The sequence below is a fragment of the Echeneis naucrates genome, chromosome 13, assembly GCF_900963305.1.
Source record: "Echeneis naucrates chromosome 13, fEcheNa1.1, whole genome shotgun sequence".
Classification (NCBI taxonomy): Eukaryota; Metazoa; Chordata; class Actinopteri; order Carangiformes; family Echeneidae; genus Echeneis; species Echeneis naucrates.
In genome coordinates this window covers 21924734-21946962 of record NC_042523.1, presented here as the reverse complement: position 1 = coordinate 21946962, position 22229 = coordinate 21924734, and the positions used below count along the sequence as shown (strand labels likewise).

The 22229-nt window shown below is 42.5% G+C and overlaps 2 protein-coding genes across 4 annotated transcripts; one reads left to right on the top strand and one right to left on the bottom strand.

The window, feature by feature from the left end:
• The first annotated feature begins 1277 nt into the window (after positions 1–1277).
• Positions 1278–11267, top strand: LOC115053562 (COPI coat complex subunit beta 2). 3 transcript variants are annotated; one of them, XM_029518375.1, is made up of 22 exons: positions 1278–1377; positions 1805–1942; positions 2036–2122; positions 2405–2531; positions 2636–2784; positions 3066–3212; positions 3961–4060; positions 4157–4299; positions 4724–4923; positions 5110–5220; positions 5364–5452; positions 5539–5645; positions 5716–5859; positions 6129–6259; positions 6523–6730; positions 7068–7178; positions 7671–7885; positions 7968–8060; positions 8336–8516; positions 8645–8713; positions 9497–10387; positions 10503–11267. In XM_029518375.1, the coding sequence occupies exons 1-22, from the start codon at positions 1375–1377 to the stop codon at positions 10590–10592; spliced, it is 3534 nt and encodes a 1177-aa protein (XP_029374235.1). In that variant the 5' UTR covers positions 1278–1374; the 3' UTR covers positions 10593–11267. The 3 variants fall into 3 exon arrangements, with proteins under 3 accessions (XP_029374235.1, XP_029374238.1, XP_029374237.1); XM_029518378.1 differs by lacking the exons at positions 1278–1377; positions 1805–1942; positions 2036–2122 and having other exon boundaries at positions 2670–2784; XM_029518377.1 differs by lacking the exons at positions 1278–1377; positions 1805–1942; positions 2036–2122 and having other exon boundaries at positions 2526–2560; positions 2670–2784.
• Positions 11268–11321: 54 nt separating this feature from the next.
• On the bottom strand, positions 11322–16260 carry mrps22 (mitochondrial ribosomal protein S22). The gene is made up of 8 exons (XM_029517929.1): positions 16134–16260; positions 15451–15608; positions 15202–15366; positions 14866–15009; positions 12838–12921; positions 12540–12685; positions 12281–12389; positions 11322–11726 (listed from the first exon to the last, which is right to left on the bottom strand). Exons 1-8 carry the CDS (start codon positions 16258–16260, stop codon positions 11634–11636), a joined length of 1026 nt encoding a protein of 341 aa, XP_029373789.1. The 3' UTR covers positions 11322–11633.
• Between the last annotated feature and the right edge of the window lie 5969 nt (positions 16261–22229).

Below are 22229 nucleotides of genomic sequence, written 5' to 3'. Positions count from 1 at the left end.
TTCGGAGAAAAAAAGCTCCTCAACACAGCCTAATAACACAAGATTTTGGAAGGCTGTGGTGAAATAATGGTGTCCTGACATAACAATCAGGCTTAATCAACACTTTTCCTCCTCCTAACTTCCTAGCTTTGTGTTGTGTTGTGTTGTGTTAATAAAGTTAAAACAAGATGAAGTTGTGGATTAGTGGATTCTCAGTTTGGGTGGGCCTCATTGTGACATCAAATCGATGGCTTATTTGAAGTTTCTTAATTAAAAGTTGTTACCTGAAGGTGGAATATTTTAATCTAGCATCCACCTTCATTATACATAAAACAACATGAAAACCTCACCTTTTATTTCCATCATGGGCCTTTTGCACTAAAAGTTTCCTCTTGTAAGAACATTACATTGCGAATATTTACACAAGCGTATGCAAAGTGAGAGTCTCCTGATGATGCACTGCAAAAAACAAAAACAAAACAAAAAAAAAGTCAAAATAAAACTAGATGATGTCTCATTCAAGATGAAACTCAAAACTCAAAAAGAACACGTTGATCCATGTCCTTTTCCCTCCTCAGGGAATAACTGGGATGAAGACTTACCGTGTGGATTTGGAGGATGAACGTGCAGCCTGTATTTTTTGTACAGGGACAACATGTTCCTCTCTCCTGTCGGATCTGGAGCTGCTCCTACAGGAAGCTGAACAATCCACGTAGCCAGAAAAACCAAATGTGTCAAACCTGAGCAGTGACAGTCAGGTACAAACCGGATATAGCCAGTTATGTCTTCAAAATAAAAGCTTTTACTTTACGGGCTCAAACTCGTGTAAGAATATATAAAAAAAAATTAAAAATAAAAATGGGCATATTAAAAAGAAAACAGCTGTATTACTTACCAACCAGGGGCCAAAATAAAAAATTACAACTTTGCTGTTTTAACAGAACGCAGCAACCTTCATTGATTGTTCTTCATTGAAAGAAAAAAAAAGTATTTAAGGTAAATAAAGATCCATAAATATTACAACGCAGTGAATAAACCACGCGTGAATGTAAGTACAGTACACTTCTACTTTTTTATATTCAGACTTGCATCCAAAATAATTTTGATGATGAATTGTTAAAACTTCTTTTTAATTATTATTATTTTTTTGGTTCAGTCCAAATCCTCTGAAATGTGCCTTTTTACCTGAATGGTTGCTTGTAATGTAATTTGTATCATTTCACGCCATCTGATTTATTGTGTAAAATCCTTCCCGGACGTCCTTTTGTTTTTATTTTTGCTGGCTTGGTTGTGAAACTTTCTCGGCTCAGATCTACCGGAGGAGCCCGAGCAGGGCAGCAGGGAGGCCGGCTTCTTCACTGGACACGCTCCCTTTGGACCCACCGACGTGGAAACATGGTAGGAACAACAAAACACACCAAATTAATGCAACACAACTTTGTGTGTCGTTCGCCCTCCCCCCTTTTCCCTAAATATTATCCAAACAACTCGTTCGTAATGTAAACTCCATTAGCCATTAGAAAACCAAATACAGAAAGTGAAAATGATCCAACATTGTGGAAAAACCTTTTAGCATCATCACATGAGAAATGGATAAATGAAAAGAGCAGCAGATTTTAATTGACAGCAGAAGACAGTCATTCTGGAGCAGGCATGCATAAAAAATGTGGAATGGGAAGTATCAACAACCGCCCCCTCTCTTGCATAATATGAAAAGTGGAAGTCAGGAGTCTGCCTTAAAGGTGCCTGTGCAAAATGACATTTTAAAAAGCTGCTCAGTTCCTGTTCAGTGTCATCCTCTTGTCTCTGTCTTTCTCTCTGTCAGCCTCTGCGTTTGGACATCAAGCGGAAGCTGACGGCTCGCTCAGACCGGGTGAAGAGCGTGGACCTGCACCCCAGTGAGCCCTGGATGCTGATCAGCCTCTACAGCGGCACTGTGGTGGTCTGGAACCACGAGAGCCAGGTCCCTGTCACCTGCTGTCACACTCACACCTGCCGTCACTGCAGCACGCGTCACAGGTGTTTTTGACTCGTCCTGTTGCCTTTCTGCATGCAGACGATGGTGAAAACCTTTGAGGTGTGTGACCTGCCCGTCAGAGCGGCCAAGTTCGTAGCCAGGAAACACTGGGTCATCACCGGATCAGTAAGTACTCCAACTCCACCTAAAGCAGAGACCTAAAGGTACGTTTCAAGTCAGTCAGAAGCAGTGAAGACATAAATATTTTTTCAGGAACTCTTATCAGTTTCAGTTCGTTAGTCCTCTTAGAACAAACAGCCATTTTAACACTGAAGGAGTTTTGAAAGTCTGAAGATATCAAGATTTCAGTCAATTCAAGTGTGTAACCTTGAATATTCTATGTTCCATATTGCTCCAGTGCGCTGCCAGAAGTATGAGTTCTGTTGCTGTTGTTTGTCCCTCCTTCAGGATGATATACAGATCCGTGTGTTCAATTACAACACGCTGGAGAGGGTTCATATGTTCGAGGCTCACTCTGACTACATCCGCTGTATTGTTGTCCACCCCACGCAGCCGTACATCCTCACCAGCAGCGGTAGGCGAGATGCACACCATCACAAAAGAGTTAAGGACGACCATCGTAAAATCGGCACAGTCGGCGCACGTTCGTTGTCGTACTTTGTGCGCGTGTATTTTCAGATGACATGTTAATCAAGCTGTGGGACTGGGACAGGAAGTGGACGTGCAGTCAGGTGTTCGAGGGACACGCTCACTACGTCATGCAGATTGTCATCAACCCCAAAGACAACAACCAGTTTGCCAGCGCCTCTCTGGACAGAACTATTAAGGTAGGCACCCACACACACACACACACACACACACGCACACACACACAAACATGTGCACACTTGCAAGGCAGTCAAAGGAAAAACAAAACAGTCCTGTTATTCCTGTTTTAAATCTGTGTAAAAAGTGACAGCAAGGGATTAGCAGGAAATGTGGGAAATGCGGTTTCAGTCTTGAGAATCTCTGCACAGTCGAGGCAAAGACGTTGTTTTCTTGCAGCAGTTACAAACCAACAACAGTCGGCTGCACACTCCCATGCACGCTTCCGCTCTGCCTGTTGTAGGTGTGGCAGCTCGGCTCCAAGATGCCGAACTTCACTCTGGAGGGCCATGAGAAGGGAGTGAACTGCATCGATTACTACGGTGGAGGAGACAAGCCCTACTTGGTATCAGGGGCTGATGATCGACTTGTCAAGATCTGGGATTATCAGGTAGATTTCTCAGTAACTCAATAAATCCAACGTCTTTAAGCATCATTCACAAATTTAATACACAAGCGTCACCTTTAAGAAATAATAATACAAAATGCAAGTTTCCTCATAAATTAGAAAATCACATCGAAAAAGTCAAATTTTCTTTATCAGATCTGACAGACTGTCCATTAATGAAATACCAAACTCTTAGCTGGGCACATGGTGGAGTTTTCCTTAACAACATAATTTTCTCTGCTGCACGTCTGGAGTTTTTGGTTTTCTCTTTGTTCTTTATTCTGAGCAAACAGATTTATTAAACAGACGAATGTTGATCCTTCCTGCATTTAAAAATCCCTCATCACACTCGCAGTTGTAGAAAAATGTGCACAGCAATTTGTTTGCCCCTAATAACAATGTTTCCACGAGCCCGTTTCCCACACAGTGGTTTGTGCTGTTGTACCGCAACGAAAAGGTTGCGGGTTTGGCTCCCAGGCCTGGGACCTTCCTTTGCTTGTGTGGGTTTCCTCCCTCCGTCCAAACTATTATACTATCTTTCAGCAAAGCTCGTGTTTAGAATCCCTGATTCTAGTGCATTGGTACGATTTATTTATCAGATTTATTCTGGAAACTAAAATATTTCATATTTGTTACATTTCATGTTTGCATTAATATCTTACACTGTACGCATTACACACACAAACACACAAGCAGTAATATCAGTGACATCGTGTGACGAGTGTTTGTGCTGCACGCTTTCATCCTCCAGAACAAAACCTGCGTTCAGACCCTGGTGGGTCACGCCCAGAATGTGACTTGTGTCAGCTTCCACCCCGAGCTGCCGATCATCCTCACAGGCGCTGAGGACGGTGGGTTGTGAGAACTACACACAAACACAAATCATAAATCCAACCCAAAGTCAGCTCGGCACCTTTTTCTTAGTGTGAGCTCTTTGTTTTCTTCAGGCACTGTTCGGGTCTGGCACTCCAACACCTACCGACTTGAGAACACACTCAACTACAGCATGGAGAGAGTGTGGTGTGTGTGTAGCCAGCCTGGATCCAACAGCGTGGCTTTGGGCTACGATGAAGGCAGCATCATCCTCAAGGTATGCAGTCCTATTCATTACCTTTTCCCCGGCTGAACAGGACAATACCGAACGTTAAATGTTAAATACCACCTTCTGGGGGGGGGGTCCTCTCTGTCACTTGGGCCCAAGAGACTGTGCCTGCGATGCAGTGACTGAGAAAATAATCTCTTATCTGTTGTTTACAGAAAATTGAACGGCAACATTTGATTTGAAACTGTAAAAAATAGCACTTCAAGTTGTTAATACCCACAAATCCCCGGAGAAAATAGAGGACATGACCTCTTTATCCTCAACAGCAGCTGTGCATTCACGCATGATGTCGCATCAGTCGTAGTGTATGACATGAGCAGGCTGCATTGTGTAAGGTGAAAGAATATTTACTGACATGTTATTTTTTCTCCATCTCACACATCCTCCGGTTCCTTCTCCCGCTCCGTCTCAGCTGGGTCGGGAGGAACCTGCCATGTCCATGGACTCCAGCGGGAAGGTCATGTGGGCTCACCACTCCGAAGTCCAGCAGGCCAACCTGAAGGCCATGGGAGACGCTGAGATCAGGGATGGAGAGCGGCTGGCGCTGGCCGTCAAAGACATGGGCAGCTGTGAGATTTACCCCCAGACCATCCAGCACAGCCCCAACGGAAGGTGAGACGCCATGTGGACTAATGCACCCTGACTCACTGTGAGTTCAGGCAGTAAAGAAAAAATATGAATGTTTTCATCAACAATATTCTAAAAACTGGTAATTTAGGTAATTAGTAGCAATAGTTTTCAACCTACCTGAGAAGTCGATTTTGTCTTCACAGATGTTGTGTCTTTGTGTATTTGCAGGTTTGTGGTTGTGTGCGGGGACGGGGAATACATCATCTACACCGCCGTGGCCCTGAGGAACAAAAGCTTCGGCTCAGCCCAAGAGTTTGTGTGGGCGCACGATTCCTCACAGTATGTCCTCAACACCTTTTCCTTTCTTCTCATGCAGTAGATGAAAACATCGACACTGCTGTCCCGTCTGCGTGGTTTCTATGGTAACACGTGAGGCCATAACCTTACTATATATGTAATGTGTATTTATATTGTATTTACAGGTATGCCATAAGGGAAGGCAACAATATGGTCAAAATCTTTAAGAACTTTAAAGAGAAGAAAATTTTTAAACCTGAATTTGGGGCTGAAGGTGAGTTTTGTTTCTTATTCTGTTTGTTGTTCAGATGTCTGTGTGTTTACGTCCAAAGTGTAAATGTGTGTGATTCTGCCCGTCAGGTATATTCGCTGGCTTCTTACTGGGAGTGAGGTCGAACAGCAGCCTGGCCTTCTACGACTGGGAGAGCGCAGAACTAGTCCGGCGTATCGAGATCCAACCCAAACACGTGAGTCGCGCTGTTACGGCCGTGGCCGTCTGTTGTTGCTTCTGATGATGTTTTGTCTTCCCGTCTTTAGATCTTCTGGTCTGACTCTGGAGAGCTGGTGTGCATCGCTACAGATGAGTCGTTCTTTGTTCTGCGCTATTTGCCAGAGAAAGTGTCAGCAGCCCAGGAGTCAAAGGAAGGCACGTCTGAAGATGGCATCGAGGACGCCTTTGAGGTCAGAGACGCAGAGCGGTGCACTTACATAATACACAAAGAAATAATTCATTTTGACAGCAATCTCTTAAAAACACATGATGGAAAAGAAGAAAAAAAGTGTTTTGTTTTGTTTTGTTTTTTTCTTCTCCAGGCTTTGGTGTCTCTTTGTTGTGAAACTGCTCTTGCATGGTGACTTAAAGTAAAACTTATGTGACTATCTGGAGAAAGTGTGCTGCATGTTTTTAAAAGTCCGTTTTTTACCTTTCCTGTCACTTGGTGCCGGACTAGGTGCTCGGGGAGGTGGCGGAGGTGGTGAAGACGGGCGCATGGGTGGGAGACTGCTTCATCTACATCAGCTCCGTTAACAGACTCAACTATTACGTTGGAGGAGAGATCATCACCATTGCTCACATGGACAGGTGCGATCCATTAATAAATGTAAAATTAGCAGAGATGACGCTGGCAAACCCGTCATGGTTTATTCATGACGTGCGGCAGTAGTGTAAAACAAATGCACCTCATTCATCATCAGCATCACAGCAATGTCCCTGGCAGGCAGAGAAAATCTCCTCCCCGGCTATGAATCTCCTTGCTGTCTTGCTGGCGTCCACCTTCCTCAAAATATCCTCAGTAAATTAGAAATGCCAAAGTATTTACTGTCGAAGGTCTTTTTCTGATGTAGGCCCATGTATCTGCTGGGCTATATCCCCAAGGACGACCGCCTCTACCTCGGAGACAAAGAGTTGAACATCGTCAGCTACTCTTTGCTGCTTTCTGTGTTGGAGTACCAGACGGCCATCATGAGGAAGGACTTCAACACAGCTGACAGTCTTCTACCCACAATCCCTAAGGAGCAAAGGACCAGGGTCGCCCACTTCTTGGAGAAACAGGTACATCTGCATGCCAACTTTTGCCCCTTAGGAGCTTGTGTCACTTTCTGAAGAAGTAGTGAAGAAAAGAAAAAAAAAATCTGAATTTGGGGAAGAATTTACAAAACATCAGGAGCCCAGATGGAGTAAAAACCTCCTGGCAGATTTTTTTGTGTGTGTGTGTGTGTGTGTTTCTTCTGAAATATATTTATGCAAAGAAAGGGGTTTTGCTTCTCACGCAGTCTGCTATTACACAACCATCCAACTAGTAGTCACTGTGCCTCACCCAGCAGAAAAAATCTAATAAAATCGATCATGTGCATTTTGTGTCTTTGTTTTTGTTGTTGTTGTTGTGTAGGGATTCAGACAACAGGCCCTGGCTGTGTCCACAGACCCTGAACACAGGTTTGAACTTGCCCTGCAGCTTGGAGAGCTCAAGTTGGCCCACCAACTGGCCTCAGAGGCCGAGGTCAGAGCCCGCATCACGTCGATGCAAAAAACATTTCATACTGACAAACAACTGCATTAACCAATCTCCTGGAAATCCATCCAAAAGTTGTTGAGACAATTCACTCAAAATCAGAAAGGTCAATCTCAGTCGGGATCACCGGAGGGTTTAAACACCAGAGGGGACGAAATGTCACACAATCCGTGGTCATCCTTAGAGGGCTGCTGCTAGCATTGATAACTGTCATACAAATGTCAAATGTATGCTGCTTAGTTTTAGAATGACAGAGAACCCGAATGTATTATCAAATTCTTACTTTGTGTTATTTAAAAGTGCCCTTGTTTTGTTTAAATGGGTGTATTTAATCAGAAGCTACGTGATATGCAGAATAATGTGTTCATTTTCCTTCACAACTCTGCCACCTCATATTCAGTAACTGCATCACAGTGTATTGTTGTGTTGTGATAATCCTCTCTCTTGTCTCTTTGGCACTTTGACTTGTGGGGGCTCCAGTCAGAGCAGAAATGGAAGCAGCTGGCAGAGCTCGCTACTACAAAGTGCCAGTTTAGCCTGGCCCAGGAGTGTCTGCACCAAGCTCAGGATTATGGAGGATTATTGCTGCTGGCCACCGCCTCAGGCAACGCAGACATGGTGGGAAAACTGGCCGAGGGGGCAGAGAGGGACGGGAGGACAAACGTTGCTTTCCTCACCTACTTCATGCGAGGAAGGTGAGTGTCTGAGGAGTGGATGGGGAGGAGCCGTTTGAACCTCTTTGTGCTTTATTAATTTTTTTCCTTGCCATTTTTGCAGGTTGGACAAATGTCTGGACCTTCTCATCAAAACAAATCGTTTGCCAGAGGCTGCATTCCTGGCAAGAACATATCTGCCCAGCCATGTGTCAAGGTAAAGTTGTTTCTCTTGTGTTTACTGCAGTGGACTGACTGTCTGTGTGAAAACATTCATCTTATATCCGCGCCCGTCCTGCAGAACCTCTGCATGTACCACTCCGCCTGTAATGTGCAATAAATATCTGTTTTCTCTTCCCAGAGAATAAAACTAATTCAAAGTCAAAGTCAGAAAAAAAGAAATGATGCTGCTGTGAAAGCTTTTTGACAACGGGAATACCTATCTCATTTACATTATAAATCGCTGGTGAGCTGCATACACTTCTCCTCCAGGGTGGTGAAGCTGTGGAAGGAGAGTCTGTCCAAGGTCAACCAGAAGGCAGCAGATGCTCTGGCTGACCCTGGCCAGTACAGCAACCTGTTCCCTGGCCTCCGGCAAGCCCTGCTGGCTGAGCAGTACCTGAAGGAGACTCACGTCGGGGTCAGACCTGCCGCAGAATACCCACTCATCACGGTCAGTGGCTGTGAGAGGGAATGTAGAACTTTACTTTAAATGTACCAAAATGTGGCAACCCTCTTTATTCCAAACGATGTATCGCAGTCGGCCAGAAATCTAATTTGGCCCGTGCCTCTGCTTTTCAGCCAAACGAGGACCGTAATGCTCTGGAGGAATCTGCAGGTTTTGTGTGCGAAGAAGTCGGTGAGCCAGAGGTGAGAATCAGAATCTGCATCTCAGTCCTGTTCAGACAGACAAACACCTTCACCTTCATCTGAAGGCGATGGTAAGTTTGTCAGTATGTCACAAAAGCAATCTGTTAGTTAGCTCAGCATGGTGAGGCACACCACACAGAGACTGACGGCACCATTCAAAAACTGTGTTTTCAGCTACATTAACTACTCTCAGCAGTGAGACTGCGCCCTCTTGTGTCCAACCTGCCACACACTACACAACAAGTCCTTAATTAATCAGTTATGGCCACATAAACATTAAATTAAAAGACACTGATCGGTGAGACCATGAAACATATATCTGTATGTGAAACTGTTTGTGAGATTTTTAGTTTTTTTATTATTATTATTTTGCCTTTGAGTGAAGCTGGGTTAAATAGGGGTTTTACTGAGCAACACTGAGACTTATGGAGTTGTTTTTCCTGAGTCATTCAACAATCATCACAGTTATATCACATATTTGGGAGTACTGCTCCGTATATACACGTGATGCTGGATCTGATGTCCAGAAAGAAAAAGAGATTTTGGAGTATTACAACAAAACCACATCTCTTTAGCTGCTGGGTGCTCTGCGAAGTTCACCAGAGAGCGACTAACTGTCTGTGTAAACGATGATGTTGAGAACAGTAAAGCTGTCGGCAGCTGTGAGCTAACAGATGTCAAAAGATCGAGCAACACTCCCACAAGTTGTCATAACCTGTTGTTGATGCGTAAACATCGATTACAGCTGCTTTAAAGTTGTCATTCTGTTTGATTTCTAAACAGGAAATGGTGGACAACCTCGCAGCAGTATCAGCAGCAGCAATTGAGCCTTTGTTGCTAGAAGAAGCAGCAGCAGCAGCAGTGGAAGAGCACGTTCCCCCAGAACAGGAGATCACTGATCCTTTTTCAACAGCAGAAGAAGAATCGATTCCAGCAGCAGGTTCACCGCTTCCTGTTACCAGAACACAGCAGCATTTTGAGGAAGACGCCACCGCTCAATTACAGGAGGCTTCACATTTCATTCAGGAGGACACTTTGGAGGAGTCCTCAGCAAAGATCACCTCCAAAGAGCCAGAGGTGGTGCAGTCCGGAGCGGCCGAGGAGACAGAGGAGACTGTTTCTGAAACCTGCCTTTATGAGACAACAATCGAAAATGTCACGGCAATAGATGCAGCACAGCAGGAGGCAGCGGCAACAAAAACCATAGCAACAGAGGATGCCCTTGTTACCACAGCAATAACAGTTGATACTGAAGTATTAAAGCTGGAAACAGATTTGATCTCTTCGGGAACACCTGTTGCTAAGGAGCTTGTCTTGGAAACGGCGCCATCAGCTGTAGAGGTGGAGGAGCTGATCTCCTTTGAAAACACAGACAGCTCACTGCTGGATGCGCCGGTCCAGGTCCAAGCTTTTCCAGAATTCCTGCTTGATCCGCTGCTAAATCCACTCCAAGATACAATGGCAGTGTCACAGCCAGACCTGGCACACAATCCAGGACGAGAGGGCGGCCAATCAAAACCCGAGGACATCCTGGACCCTCTCGAGGCGTGGCAGGCCGAGCCAGAGGTTTTAATTCCTGTAGCTCCCACAGTGGAGAACGCAGCAGAGGAGGAGACAGATCCTAAGGCACCCGAAGAACCAACCGAGGACCTGGAGGTGGAGATCACTGAGGAGGTGAGGCAGTTTGTGTCGAGTCGGCGGCAAAAATATCGACAATTTTACATGAACCTGTGTAAACTTGCAAAATTAGAACACCCATCTCTTGAATTAAAATATGTTCTACCTGCAGGACCTGGATGATCTGGATCTGGATAATTTTGACTTGGAAGAAGTCGACACCACAGACATCAACTTGGATGAGGATCTCTTGAGCGAATAGAAAGCGAGACAGACCTCATAATTTCTGTTGAAACAACGAAGGGTTGTAGTCCTTATCTGTCATGCCTTAAAAGGCCCTCTAAGCTTAAGCAAGCTTTTTTGGGGTTTTCTTTTCAGATGAAGTCTGAAATAGTCAGAATTCCACAGAGGTAAGGAATAGATTCTAGATTTCAGGTTTTATTGTAGCTGCTGAGGAGCCCAGTTATCTTTTTTTTTTTTTTTAGTTGAAATATGCAACATATTATAAATGTCATGTTTACAGGAAAACAAAAAAAATATTCAAGATTGAATCAACCTGATTTCTACACACTTTAGACCTTCACTGCTGTCTGCACATCTTTGTGAGAAAAAATTAAGTGCCTTTTCTTCCTCATACCTCATGTAGCACCACTGTTGACCAGGGTGTTATCAAAGCCACTGAGGAACTTTTCAAATTTAAACATTTATTTTTCCTGTAAGTTCTGGACCTAAGTGCTAATTAATGCTGGATTTTGTACTCGGGGCCGGGCTGCCGTTGTTTTTAACGATACATCTGAAAAAGTGTTGAGAAAGCAACCACTGGGATAGATCTCCTAATTCATTTTACTGATTGTCTTAATTTGACATCTGTTTATGCTGGTGTATGTTTCCATGTTACCCATTAAACTGGGAGAGTGTACGTGGACTTGAAAAGTGAATCAAATACACGTCTGCTGTGTTACTTCAACGACGCATCACACATGTACAAAGAACATCTTTTATTTTGTTATGTACATCGTTTCGGTTGACACTTCAGGTCCGACTCGGAGCTGTAAATGCAGCACACACAGATCGTTTCTCTACATGAATGAATGACAAACTTTGAGCATTATCCAAGATGTTTTTAAAAGCTAGCCCTTCAAATCTCCAGCTTTGACAGGCGTCACCTTCCTCTTATTACTCAACATAGTCAGTGACAGGGCAGTAAATATAAGGTGGGGGGTGTTGCAGTCTGTCTTTCAGGATGAAACCACTGGTCCTCCATGTGGATGGATGTGTGTATTTTTGTGTAGGAGTGGGTTTGTCAGGCAGCAGAGCCTTCGGCAGCCCTGTGTTCATAAGCCTGCAAGGCCAGCTCAATGTAGCCCGACCGCTGGGACTCCTTCAGGGCATAGATCTGCAGGGGCAAGGGGTCAGAGGTCAGCAAAATGGAGAAGCAGGAAAAAGTCAGCCCAATTACGCTAAGGCTGGGTGAAGCGTAACAATGTCCGAACACTCCAATCACACAATTAATTATTCTAGTGGCAGACTTAAAAACCACAACTCAGAAAGTTCTCCACTATCAAGCGAGACTAAATGAGAGGTCCCGACTGCAGTCAGTCACAAAGCAGTCTCTCGCTAACCTTTCACATTAAATGGCTGTCATTCTCAATGTCCTTCCTCACTGCTTCAAGGCCAACTGGCTGTGAGCGCTAATCAGACCTGATGTGTCCTGAGTCTGGCCCCCCAGTTCTCACGCCAGAGACAAACCCAAGCCTCTCACGCAGGAAACCTTAGATGAGACGGCCCTAACTTGACCTCTCAAGAGCTGCACTGACTCCTGATGTGCCCTAATGCCCTTGGGACACGACTTAAATGATCTGGATCATTTCAAGGTCAAATATTTGGACAAGCACACAAGAAGAGCACGGAGTCGGCAGACATTTCTGTTCAGGGTGGAGTTGTTCTCACCTTCAGCAGGTTGGTGCCAGTGGCCTGCTGGCTGGCAGCTTCCTGAGCGGACTCACTGTGGGGGTGGACCATGTGGAACAGAGACACTAAGCTCACAGCATCCTGGAAGCTGCAAATAGGAAACACACAAACTCCAGATATTTAGAGTGGATTTTTTTTTTTTTTTTTTGCCTGCAGGTACTGCGACAGTGGTGACCTGGCCCAGATAAAAATCAAGGTTCAAACAGGCCAGACGTCATTTCAGATGCATCATTCTCACAGTTCTCTCTTCAGTGTGTCCACGATGAGCCCATCCACCCTGCGAGCGTTGACCAGGTACCAGGCCATTCCTCCAAAGTGTCTGGTGGAACGCAGCAGCTCGTATTTGCCGTGCTTGTCCAAGTCCTCATAGATGGCTACATGTACCTGAACACGAGGGAGGAGCTCCGTTACAGACTTCACGTTGATTTTCTCTTAGATGTCGACACTCGGCACAAATTTCATGGTTTCACAGACTCTGTTGACTCTACAGATTTCAGTGCAGGTTGAAATAACAAGAAGTTGAATGTCATGTTTACCTTGATGTATTCTAAGGAGTCCGGTTCAAATTGGACCAGACACAAGTCCAACACATCTTCATGCCGGTCCTGGGAAAACACCATCTAACAAAGGGAGAGAGAGAGTTCAGCACCAAGACAAACACACACAGAGTCTCTATTAATCTGCCTGATTAGACCTTTGCTCAGGACTTTGTGGGTGTTCAAGACAGCTCACGCATTCATCACTGAATTAATCATGTCACGTAGCATGATATAACTTTCCCTTGGTTTTCACCTCTGTTTACTCAACCCTCTGAAGGGTTTCTATCCAAATGCAAATTCTAACAAAACACTGAGAAATTCTTCTAAAGAAAATTCAAATGGATGGAGGCTTCTACCCAGCGTTCTAATTTGATTATTAGGAGCAGGTTCGTCCAGAGAAAAAGCTGCAGGGCCGAGTATCCAGTCAAGTGACGTCATTTGCTTTTCACTTGGACTGACTTCATGGACAACAAGAACAGCCGGTGACTGCAGGCATCAGGAATAAACATCAAGTTGAGCGCATACTTCTTCTCATAGCGTGAGTAAGCTCATGAAAACATCCCACATCATGTACAGCTGTTCTCTGCTTTTTTCTATTTAAAAAATATGAGTGTTAACCTCAATATGTCAGACTTCGGCGCAAAACAAAACACTGACAAAAGAGAACCACACTGCCACACACCAACCACATTGCCAGGAGGGTGAAAATAAAATCTTAAGTACAAAAATATGACCTACAAGGTCTTTAATTCACAATAACAAACAAAATTGTTGTTCCTTTTTTTTTTTTTTTGCTGAAAATTTCAACTCGAGGGTTGGAGCAAAATGTAGAAAATGAGATTGCAGCTGCTTTGAGTGAGAAGACCACAGCAGAAGACAGAATAGACACATCATGCGTGTCAGTGAAGCCTTCAGCCAATCAGGCCAAATCTCTGTTGTCACAAAGGTGATTCTCAACTGGAGAGTAACGGCAGCACCTCGGCCCTGTGCTGTTGTAGTGTCTTTTGACGTGGTCACATTCTGCAGAGGAGACAAAAGTCCACCAAAGACAGCATCCATCCGTTTTAGTCCCACATGCACCAGATTAAGTCAGCGGTGCACAGGACTCTGCCCAAACAAGGTGAGGATGGTGAAAGCAAGAAAAAGCTCCCATTATCCACGCTGACAAACTTTAGGACTAATTTATGCTCAATATTAGATGCAGACAGAGTGATTCATACTCATTTCATAAGGATTTGTGTATGTCTAATGAAAGCCCACAGATACAGACAGAACAGATACGCAACACTAGAAATCAGAGTACAACATAAAAAAATCTTAAAATTGGCAAATATGTCAGACCTCAAGGTTTACACAAACTTTCAGCTCCAAGCTGGCTTCTCACAGATGGACTGTGTAATGTTAATACCGTTAATAATGAGCAGTAACATTACAATTTTTATATGGACATAGCTAGTTTCATACATGGAGGGAGGCTTAAACGTCTCTGTCATCTTAGTGATATAGACACTGGCTTAAGAATGTTAAATTAATTGGCAATGCTTTTTTCTTCCCCAACATGAAAAATGCCTGGTAGGACAAAAGGAGCAAATGGTGTGTTCGCATTTGAAAATTGAAAAAATAAATAAATAAATAATAATAATAATAATAAATCACTTGATACTGCACTTATGTCCCATAATGCAATGTAGGAGTAGCTTATAGCTACAAAAATTAGGCATTTTCAGTGAACGCACTTTGACATGTCACAGCAGGAAAAACACTACTACAACCTATCTACATTACCAATATTGTCATCACATCTAAAAATCATTTAACTGCTTCAGTTTGAAGGTGCTCATATTGCGGCTTTGAGACTTGAACAGATAAAAGTCATCATTGGTGTCAATGCTGACAGCTGCGCTTTTTCCCCACTATGACCTGTCAAAGGTCTGCAGGCAAGATTTTAAAGAAACCATGAAGTAAACATGAAAGCTGTGACTGTTTCAGTGATGAAGGCAGCCAGTAATAAGAGCCATTTCCAACCTTGAGGTTCTCCTCCTTGAAGACTTGAGGCACCGTGAGCTTGCGCCCTTCCTTGGGAAAATAAACCTGAATAAGCCGGTCTCTCTCCTCCCAGGTCGCCTTCCGAAGAGTCCCATCAGTCTCCCGTACAACAATGAACCTTTCCTGGAAATAAAATATGTAAAGATAAGGCGAAGATTTGAGCAATACAATATAATTAATTTCACAAAGCATAAAAAAACCTTGGGCAACCAAGGATCTGCAAACTTAAGTAAAACAGCAATCAATGAGATATTGATTATAGAAAATAAAAGTAAAAACACAAATGCACACAAAATAAAGGTAACATCTGTGCACCCTGTGTGCGAGGTTGTAGGTGATGTCTGTGAAGACGTATTTGGCCGTGTCCATGCCGTCCAGGATCTTATCCTCCGACAGCACATCGTTGATGGGCTTCCTCTCCAGCAGGACGGGGGGCATCTGCAGCAGCTTTCTCGCCCTCTCTCTGGTGAGATCGTACGCCTGGAAACGGACACACAACCAGCTGATTGACACAAGGACTGTGTGTGCGAGGTGTGAAGATACCGCAATCTACTTAAAATGCACCTGCTCCAGTTGCTTGTCAGTCATGAGTTTATAAGTGGGCGGCTTCATCTCCTGTTTAAGGGGTCTGAAGACTTTCTGCAGGTCCAGGCCTGTTATCCTGGACAGTATTTCCTGCACAGCTGGATCTGTGAACTTGGGCTTTGCATGGTCGGAGACAGCTGTGGAGAAAATCACAGGAGTTAGTGGTTTAGACAAACCATACACCTTTACGTTCAATGATACGAGCTAAAAATGGAAAACTGCTTTGAATATACTCTAAGAGATGACACATAACCTGTGACAGTTTACACTGCCGTTCTTTTTTTTTTAATCATTATTGTATTTGTGGTTTCTGCTGTCTTTCTTTGAAGAGAAAAGGTTACTGGTAGGTTGGTTTTAAGATCAGGTTTTATGCGGTTTGTCCCAACATTTCAGGGATCCAACGCAAAGCTGCTGTCACTTCATCAACAATCTCAATGCCGAATTTATGCAAAGAGCCTGAATATCAAAGGCATTAATGTGAAAGGCACGTTTATTGTGTGTATCTTTGGCAAAAAGCTCAGTCGAGACTAAAAACAGTCAGATATGTGATGCGAGTTTGACATCGCAGGGCGACTATGGAGGCTAACGACGCACGGTGGAAGGTCAGTGATGTATTCAGGACAAATTACTGCTAAAGGATGTAAACAGCATTAAAAACATACCGAGGCCTTTTGTCTCAGCGCAAAGAGTCCGGACGCTGCACCGGAACAGCACCTGTTTGCTTTTCTGCACGCTTTTGACCCGGGAGCAGCTCCGGAGGAGCCACCGTGCCGTACCGAGCGCCGCCATGTTTCTTATTGCGTCATCGTGACGCCACGAGCTTTCACCTCCAACCCCTGAGTGCTCATGGGAGATGTAGTGTGCAATTGCACTATTTTTTTTGTCTTTGTTTTATGTATTTTTTTTTTTTTAAATAAACAATCACGTCTTTTACAGGCATCTGCTCAGGAGCTGTTTATGTGCTCTTTTTTATTTCAAATAAAATAAAATAAAAAAAACACTTCTGTGTAATGCTTATTACAATTTTTATAATTCAATTAAAGACACTGCCCAAAAAAGAAATTACCTGCAAAAACCAAAGTAATAAGTCAATATATGTTTTTTAAGTTAGAATTAACATTATTATTAAGTCAAAAATAAACAAAACTAAAAATAAAATAAAATAATAATAAATATTTTTGTTTTATTTTCACTTTAATGATTAATTTTTTATGATGTGATTATTTTTGTGTTTTGGCCCAGTTCCTATCCTGGAATACTAAAATACAGTCACGGATAATAACAGTTTTACAAAAATGATGCTAAATAAATTTAAATTTTATTTTTCTTATATGTAAATCCTCTTGAAATGCTGCTTTGATCACCAGGTGGCAATATACTACAATTTATACAGGAAATGTACAACAGCTGCGGCACAACATGATCCTGTAGTGGAGCACACGGCTCCCACTGCAGAAAGTGAGAGACATAAATCCCATTTAAACATTTTGTCGGTTCATATTAAAGTCAGAGCCTTTTTGTTCTATCTGTGATGTGTGGTTTGACTGTGTAGCCAAGACACTACATGACAGTGTGTTCTTCAGACGGCTGATAGCGACATAATCTGTCTGGTTGATAAGAAATTACACTCTGCTTATAAAGAAAAACATATTCTACTCACAAACTACAATTCATGTCTCTCAAAACATTATTATTTGCCCTCACATTTGTTTTAAACTCACCCCAACAAAACGCCAAAAGTGTGTTTAATATAACAAAAAAAAAAGCTTGAAACCATAATACCCATTTAATCCATCAACCTCATTGTAATTTCAATATAGAAAAATTAAATTGTGTCTGATTATTTCTTTGTCATATCTTTGGATGCTTTTTGAATCATTGACTTAGTCGACAAAGTAATTTTAAATTTTAATCGTTTTAATTTAGAAACAAACACATTAATAGATTAATTTTAATATTGAATGTGCATCCACACAGATGCATTTTTGCATGTTTACAAAAAAAAATCATTATAATAACAACATGGCAGTGCGCTGCCTGTTCCTGTAGGAAGATTGTTTCAGCTGAAGAACTGACACAATATCTGAAAGTGTGGTGAGTAAAAAAATTAGCGTCAGTATCTGACTGCTTTGATTAATGGAGTTCAAAAGCTTCTTGGGCAGTGGAGACCAGGCTACAGGACCTTTTCAGAAATCTGTGCTGACAGTTTAAACATTTAATAAAAACTGAACCAGGCGCTATCTTTGTTTCAATATAACATTTGACCTTGACTACAAACCAGGTGGTCAGCAAAAAACAAAGGCAATAAAGTTGAGAATTACTTTTTTTTTTTTCATGCCACTAGGTTGTTATCTTTATTTATTCTGAAAAAGGGAGGATCCCATTAAAAGATGAGTTCACAGAAATATTAACCTAAAATTTACAAATTAAAATAAAAGGCAGAAGACGGTTGATTTTTTTTTTTTTTTATTGTTCATTTTCAGTGAAATTTGGTTTTACTGAACTAACTTTTAAGTTCAGATTTATCCAGAAACCATGAAAACTATCATTGGAATAAACAATTTGGACTTTTGAGTTGAAGTTCTTTTACAAATAACTGCAATCATTCTTGTTGCAAAAAATTTTCATATGCACATAAATATCCTCTCCAAGTGCAAATAAACACTGAAAGGACTTTGGAAGATCTTCTGATCAGCCAGTTCCATCATTCTTTGTTGAAAAAAAGCAACATACAGGGTATCAGATGACTTCAAATCTTAAAATGAAAAGTTCACTTGAAGATGAAAATTTAAAGAAGGCGTTGCATAAAACAAGGCTTCATTCAATTTGGGAAGAACATAACATTTTGACATTTTAGATCATTATATGGGGAGGGGGGGTTAAATTATGAGATCATATGATGTCATCTCCCTCTGACCCGCCGTCTGTCTCCCCCAACACACACAAGCACAGTAGTCACAAGACACCAACATGCCACAATCCACAAACCCGAAAAACGCCCACCACACAACCCCAGAGATCATTAATAAAACTTCATGTGCCACGCAAAATCCCTTCCTCCTGGATCTTGTTCCCCCTCTCCCCCACATGCCTCCCCTCCATCCTCCAGGCCCCCCAACTCACCCACTGCCCCCCACTAATCTGCAGCAGGATTTAGATATTAAGAGGACAGACGGAGGTGTGGCTCAGCCAGTAATGAGGTGAGCAGTGGCAGCGAGTCCGGAGGCCCAGCCACCAGCGAAACGACGTGTGGATTGAGCTGTAAGAGGCCCCTACACAACCAGATGTACACAGCTGTCACACTGCTGACAGAAAGTAATCCTGCAACCCCAGCTCACTGCCAGAGAGAGGGAGAGGGAGACAGAATGAGAGACAGAGGATTAGTGTATCTGCTGGAGATGTTTAAATGACCGTTGGTTAGGTTATTTCCAAATTCAAGACAAAACGGTTCTATCTATCTATGCTGACATTTGTGCAGGAAGGGGAGTGTGACCCTTTAAGTGATCCTGAAGTGCCCCTCCAGCTTCAGCTTCCAGGTATGAAATGTGAAATGCCTGCAGCTGAATTGGAATTTCCGTTCACCTCGTGAACTGAGATTGAATTGACCCTGAGAGACGCAGCGCAGCAGATCCACGTGCACTCACTGCTAACAACAACAACAACAACAACAACAAAATAGAGAAAGAAAAGAGAAAGAAAAAAGTATTACCTCACTTCATACTCAATTTAACTAATGTCATATTCTGTCTGAAAGATAATACATTTCTTCTGGATTATACTTGCAGCTCTGTGTGTTTTATTGTCTGATTGTTCAGCATTTGTGAATCAAAGCCAGACAAATACAGCCTGAGAAGGATAATGCTTTAATTATAAATGGTCCACTGGAGGTTTGTATTAGAGAACGCCCTTAAAAAACAAAACAAAAGGCTCTATTTCAGATTAAATGCAAACTATGACTGAACAACAAGAAACTACACTTTATACTTTATACAAATCTGAGATACACCTAATTCATTTATTTTCACTTTCATGCTACTTTGCACTTAAAGTCAAAACAATTTAAGATTTTACTCATTTTAAAGTTTTGTGTAAAAAAATAAATCATCTTACAAAGTATGATGTCTATCTCCACATAAAGTCATTAAAGGGAAGTCAAAGGAAACAGCTGTAATATCAAAATGCAATTTAGACATTGCAGTAATTCAATCAAACAATAATATTGTTAAACAACAGTCCAAAAACTCAGTATGCAACTGATAATGAGTTTTTACTGTTTACAATTAAAACTTATTTTGCAGTGTAAAAAAAAATGTGTAAGAGGGTGCTGGACATTTTATTCCACAGAGAATTTCTTAAATCAGGGTGTTGCTTCTTTAAGTTGAGTGCGTCTTCCATTGCTGCTTTTCCAACAGTCGGTACGTTGAGTGTAAGAGTGTGTGTCAGCGTGACTGGGAGCAGAAGGAAGCTGAGAGGTGAAACCTGAGTGTGGAAGAGGGGCTGGATGGAGATGGAGGGGTTCAGGCGTGTGTGTGTGTGTGTGTGCTGGGGGTATAAAGGGTGGCGGGCCGGCAGGTCGGGCTGGGTCCGTGGTGGTAGTGGTAGTAGGGCACTCTGGGAATGACTGGCCACATATGTTTATTTAGCTTTCTGCACGGTGGACGGTGAACGGGTTCAGAGCAGGGTGAAGCGGAAAGGTGCACGTGTGTGTGAGCGTGTGTGTGTATGCAGGAAGAAAATGTGAAGAGGATGTGTATCCTCAAACAACTGGAGCGTTACGTATGTGGGACTTTGATAGGACACTGCGGAAGGAATCATTTCATTTTACGTCAATGTAGATTTGGCACATTTCAGATTCAGAGGATTTATGAAGTGATGGAATCGCATTCTTGGTATACATTCATATGTCTTCACACTTCAGTCCTTCATTTCCACACCTTGGGGTTCATTAAGTAAAATCATGTCGTGTCTTACTAACGTTCTGTTTTGTTTTGTTTGTCGTAATGTAAAGTACATCTGGTGAACTGTGTTGCAGATACCGATGAGAGACATTAATGGTGTCTCGTCAAAGAATTTGAGGATTGCTGTAACGCACGTCTGTGTGTGTGTGTGTGTCTCCACCTGTGTGTGAGCGAGCTGTTATGGCTTGTGAGCAGGCACTCAAGGTCAGCCTTACTCTCCTCCCAGCCTTTGAAGAGGAACGAAGATGGGAGAGAAGGGCAGATAGAAGGCCAGGGGAGACGGAGCGATAGGAGGAGTGAGGGGGAGACAGAGGCGAGGAAAGGAGCAAAGGGAGCAGGGCAGAGGGCACACTGACATTACCTCGAGCGACCTTCACTCTGAAACTGAAATTTACTTAATAATCAAGAGAGAGATTTTCCAAACATACAGAAAGTTGGTTGTTGCATCTGATTTATTTGCCTTTAATTGCAGACTCCATGTTTGATCAAAAGGAACCTCCTTTCATGTGAAACGCTGCGCTCTGACATTTGGAAACATGACTGCTAAGCGATTTGTTCACAGTCACTCCATCTTGTTTTGGGATGTAGTTAAAGCAATAAATTCCTGGATGAGGAGAAAATGTGAAACTGACAGCTGGGAAACAGTCAGGAAATGAAGGAAGAGACAGAGATGGGTGTGACAGCAAAGAACCCCTGCTGGATCCAGACCGGGGATGTTGTGGTCATATGGTTTGTGTCTTAACCGCGAGGCCACCGGGACACTTTCAGCGGAGTAATCTTAACCAGTTGACTAAATGTTTCTCTTCTCTTTTATGATGGAGACTTTGACATTTGCTCACATTTGAAAAGGGAGAAAGAAAGAATAAAAGGAATGAGACAGAGTGTCGACATCGGTATTGTGTTTGGTTTGGCGTGTGTGTGTGTGTGTGCACTCATTTGTGTGTCAGATACGGGGCAATGTGGAGGGTCAAAGTCGGGGAGTGCAGACGGGTATGAACGCTGATGGCAGCAAAGTTCAACCTCACCTAAGGACCTTCACTGACCTCCATCCATCTGTTTACATTCACTGATTCTTGCCTCCCAGAGAAGACACACAAACACAAACACACACACACACACACATACATTTGAAAAAAAAAAAAAGTTTAATGTAAATATGAAAGAAATAGGATTCTTTCATATTCGTCTTAAACTTTAGTTTATGTTAAAAAATTTATTTTACATCCTATAAGTAAAAATAGTATAGAACAAAATATTCATATTATTATTCCAGCTTTAGACTGTGATTGTAATTTTTTGTTTTTGTTATTAGTCTTAATTCTAGATAAGACTGAATAGTTGCAGTTTGGTGTGCAACAACAGGCGGACACGGCTTACCAGCAGATTTAGTTTGATTAAATTTTTTTGGTTTGAAATAAGAAAACAAAGCAGATACACACACACCCAGAAGACATTAGGAGGAAATAAATACCATGTGTTTATTTCACTGGAGCTGCTCAGATAGGAGATCATATTTTTGGGAATGTCTGTCAGTGACCTTGAGTCGTCTACATCAACTTTTCAAAGTCCAGAAAACATGAGAGGGAATTCATCCATCAACTAACAGTTGATCACCATTGAGAATTGTGATATGGAAGAAGACAAGAATCGTTCAGACGGGACTCTTTAATTTTTTTTTCTTCATCCAAACTCATCAAAGTTGTGCATTTTCTCTGCTAATGTTGCTGCATGTAAACAATTAGCAGGGTATTCTTCACATGCGCACAATGTCACACATGAAACATGCAGATGCTCACACTA

What these genes read in the sequence shown, in the direction of transcription:
- LOC115053562 (XM_029518375.1), top strand. An exon ending in ACCTACTTCATGCGAGGAAG is followed by an intron (nt 7,886 to 7,967) that starts GTGAGTGTCTGA and finishes CCATTTTTGCAG; the next exon opens with GTTGGACAAATGTCTGGACC. An exon ending in CAGAATACCCACTCATCACG is followed by an intron (nt 8,517 to 8,644) that starts GTCAGTGGCTGT and finishes TCTGCTTTTCAG; the next exon opens with CCAAACGAGGACCGTAATGC.
- mrps22 (XM_029517929.1), bottom strand. Translation starts at nt 16,260, where the DNA reads ATGGCGGCGCTCGGTACGGCACGGTGGCTCCTCCGGAGCTGCTCCCGG. An exon ending in CGCTGAGACAAAAGGCCTCG is followed by an intron (nt 15,609 to 16,133) that starts GTATGTTTTTAA and finishes TTTTCTCCACAG; the next exon opens with CTGTCTCCGACCATGCAAAG. An exon ending in CCTACAACCTCGCACACAGG is followed by an intron (nt 15,010 to 15,201) that starts GTGCACAGATGT and finishes TTTTATTTCCAG; the next exon opens with GAAAGGTTCATTGTTGTACG.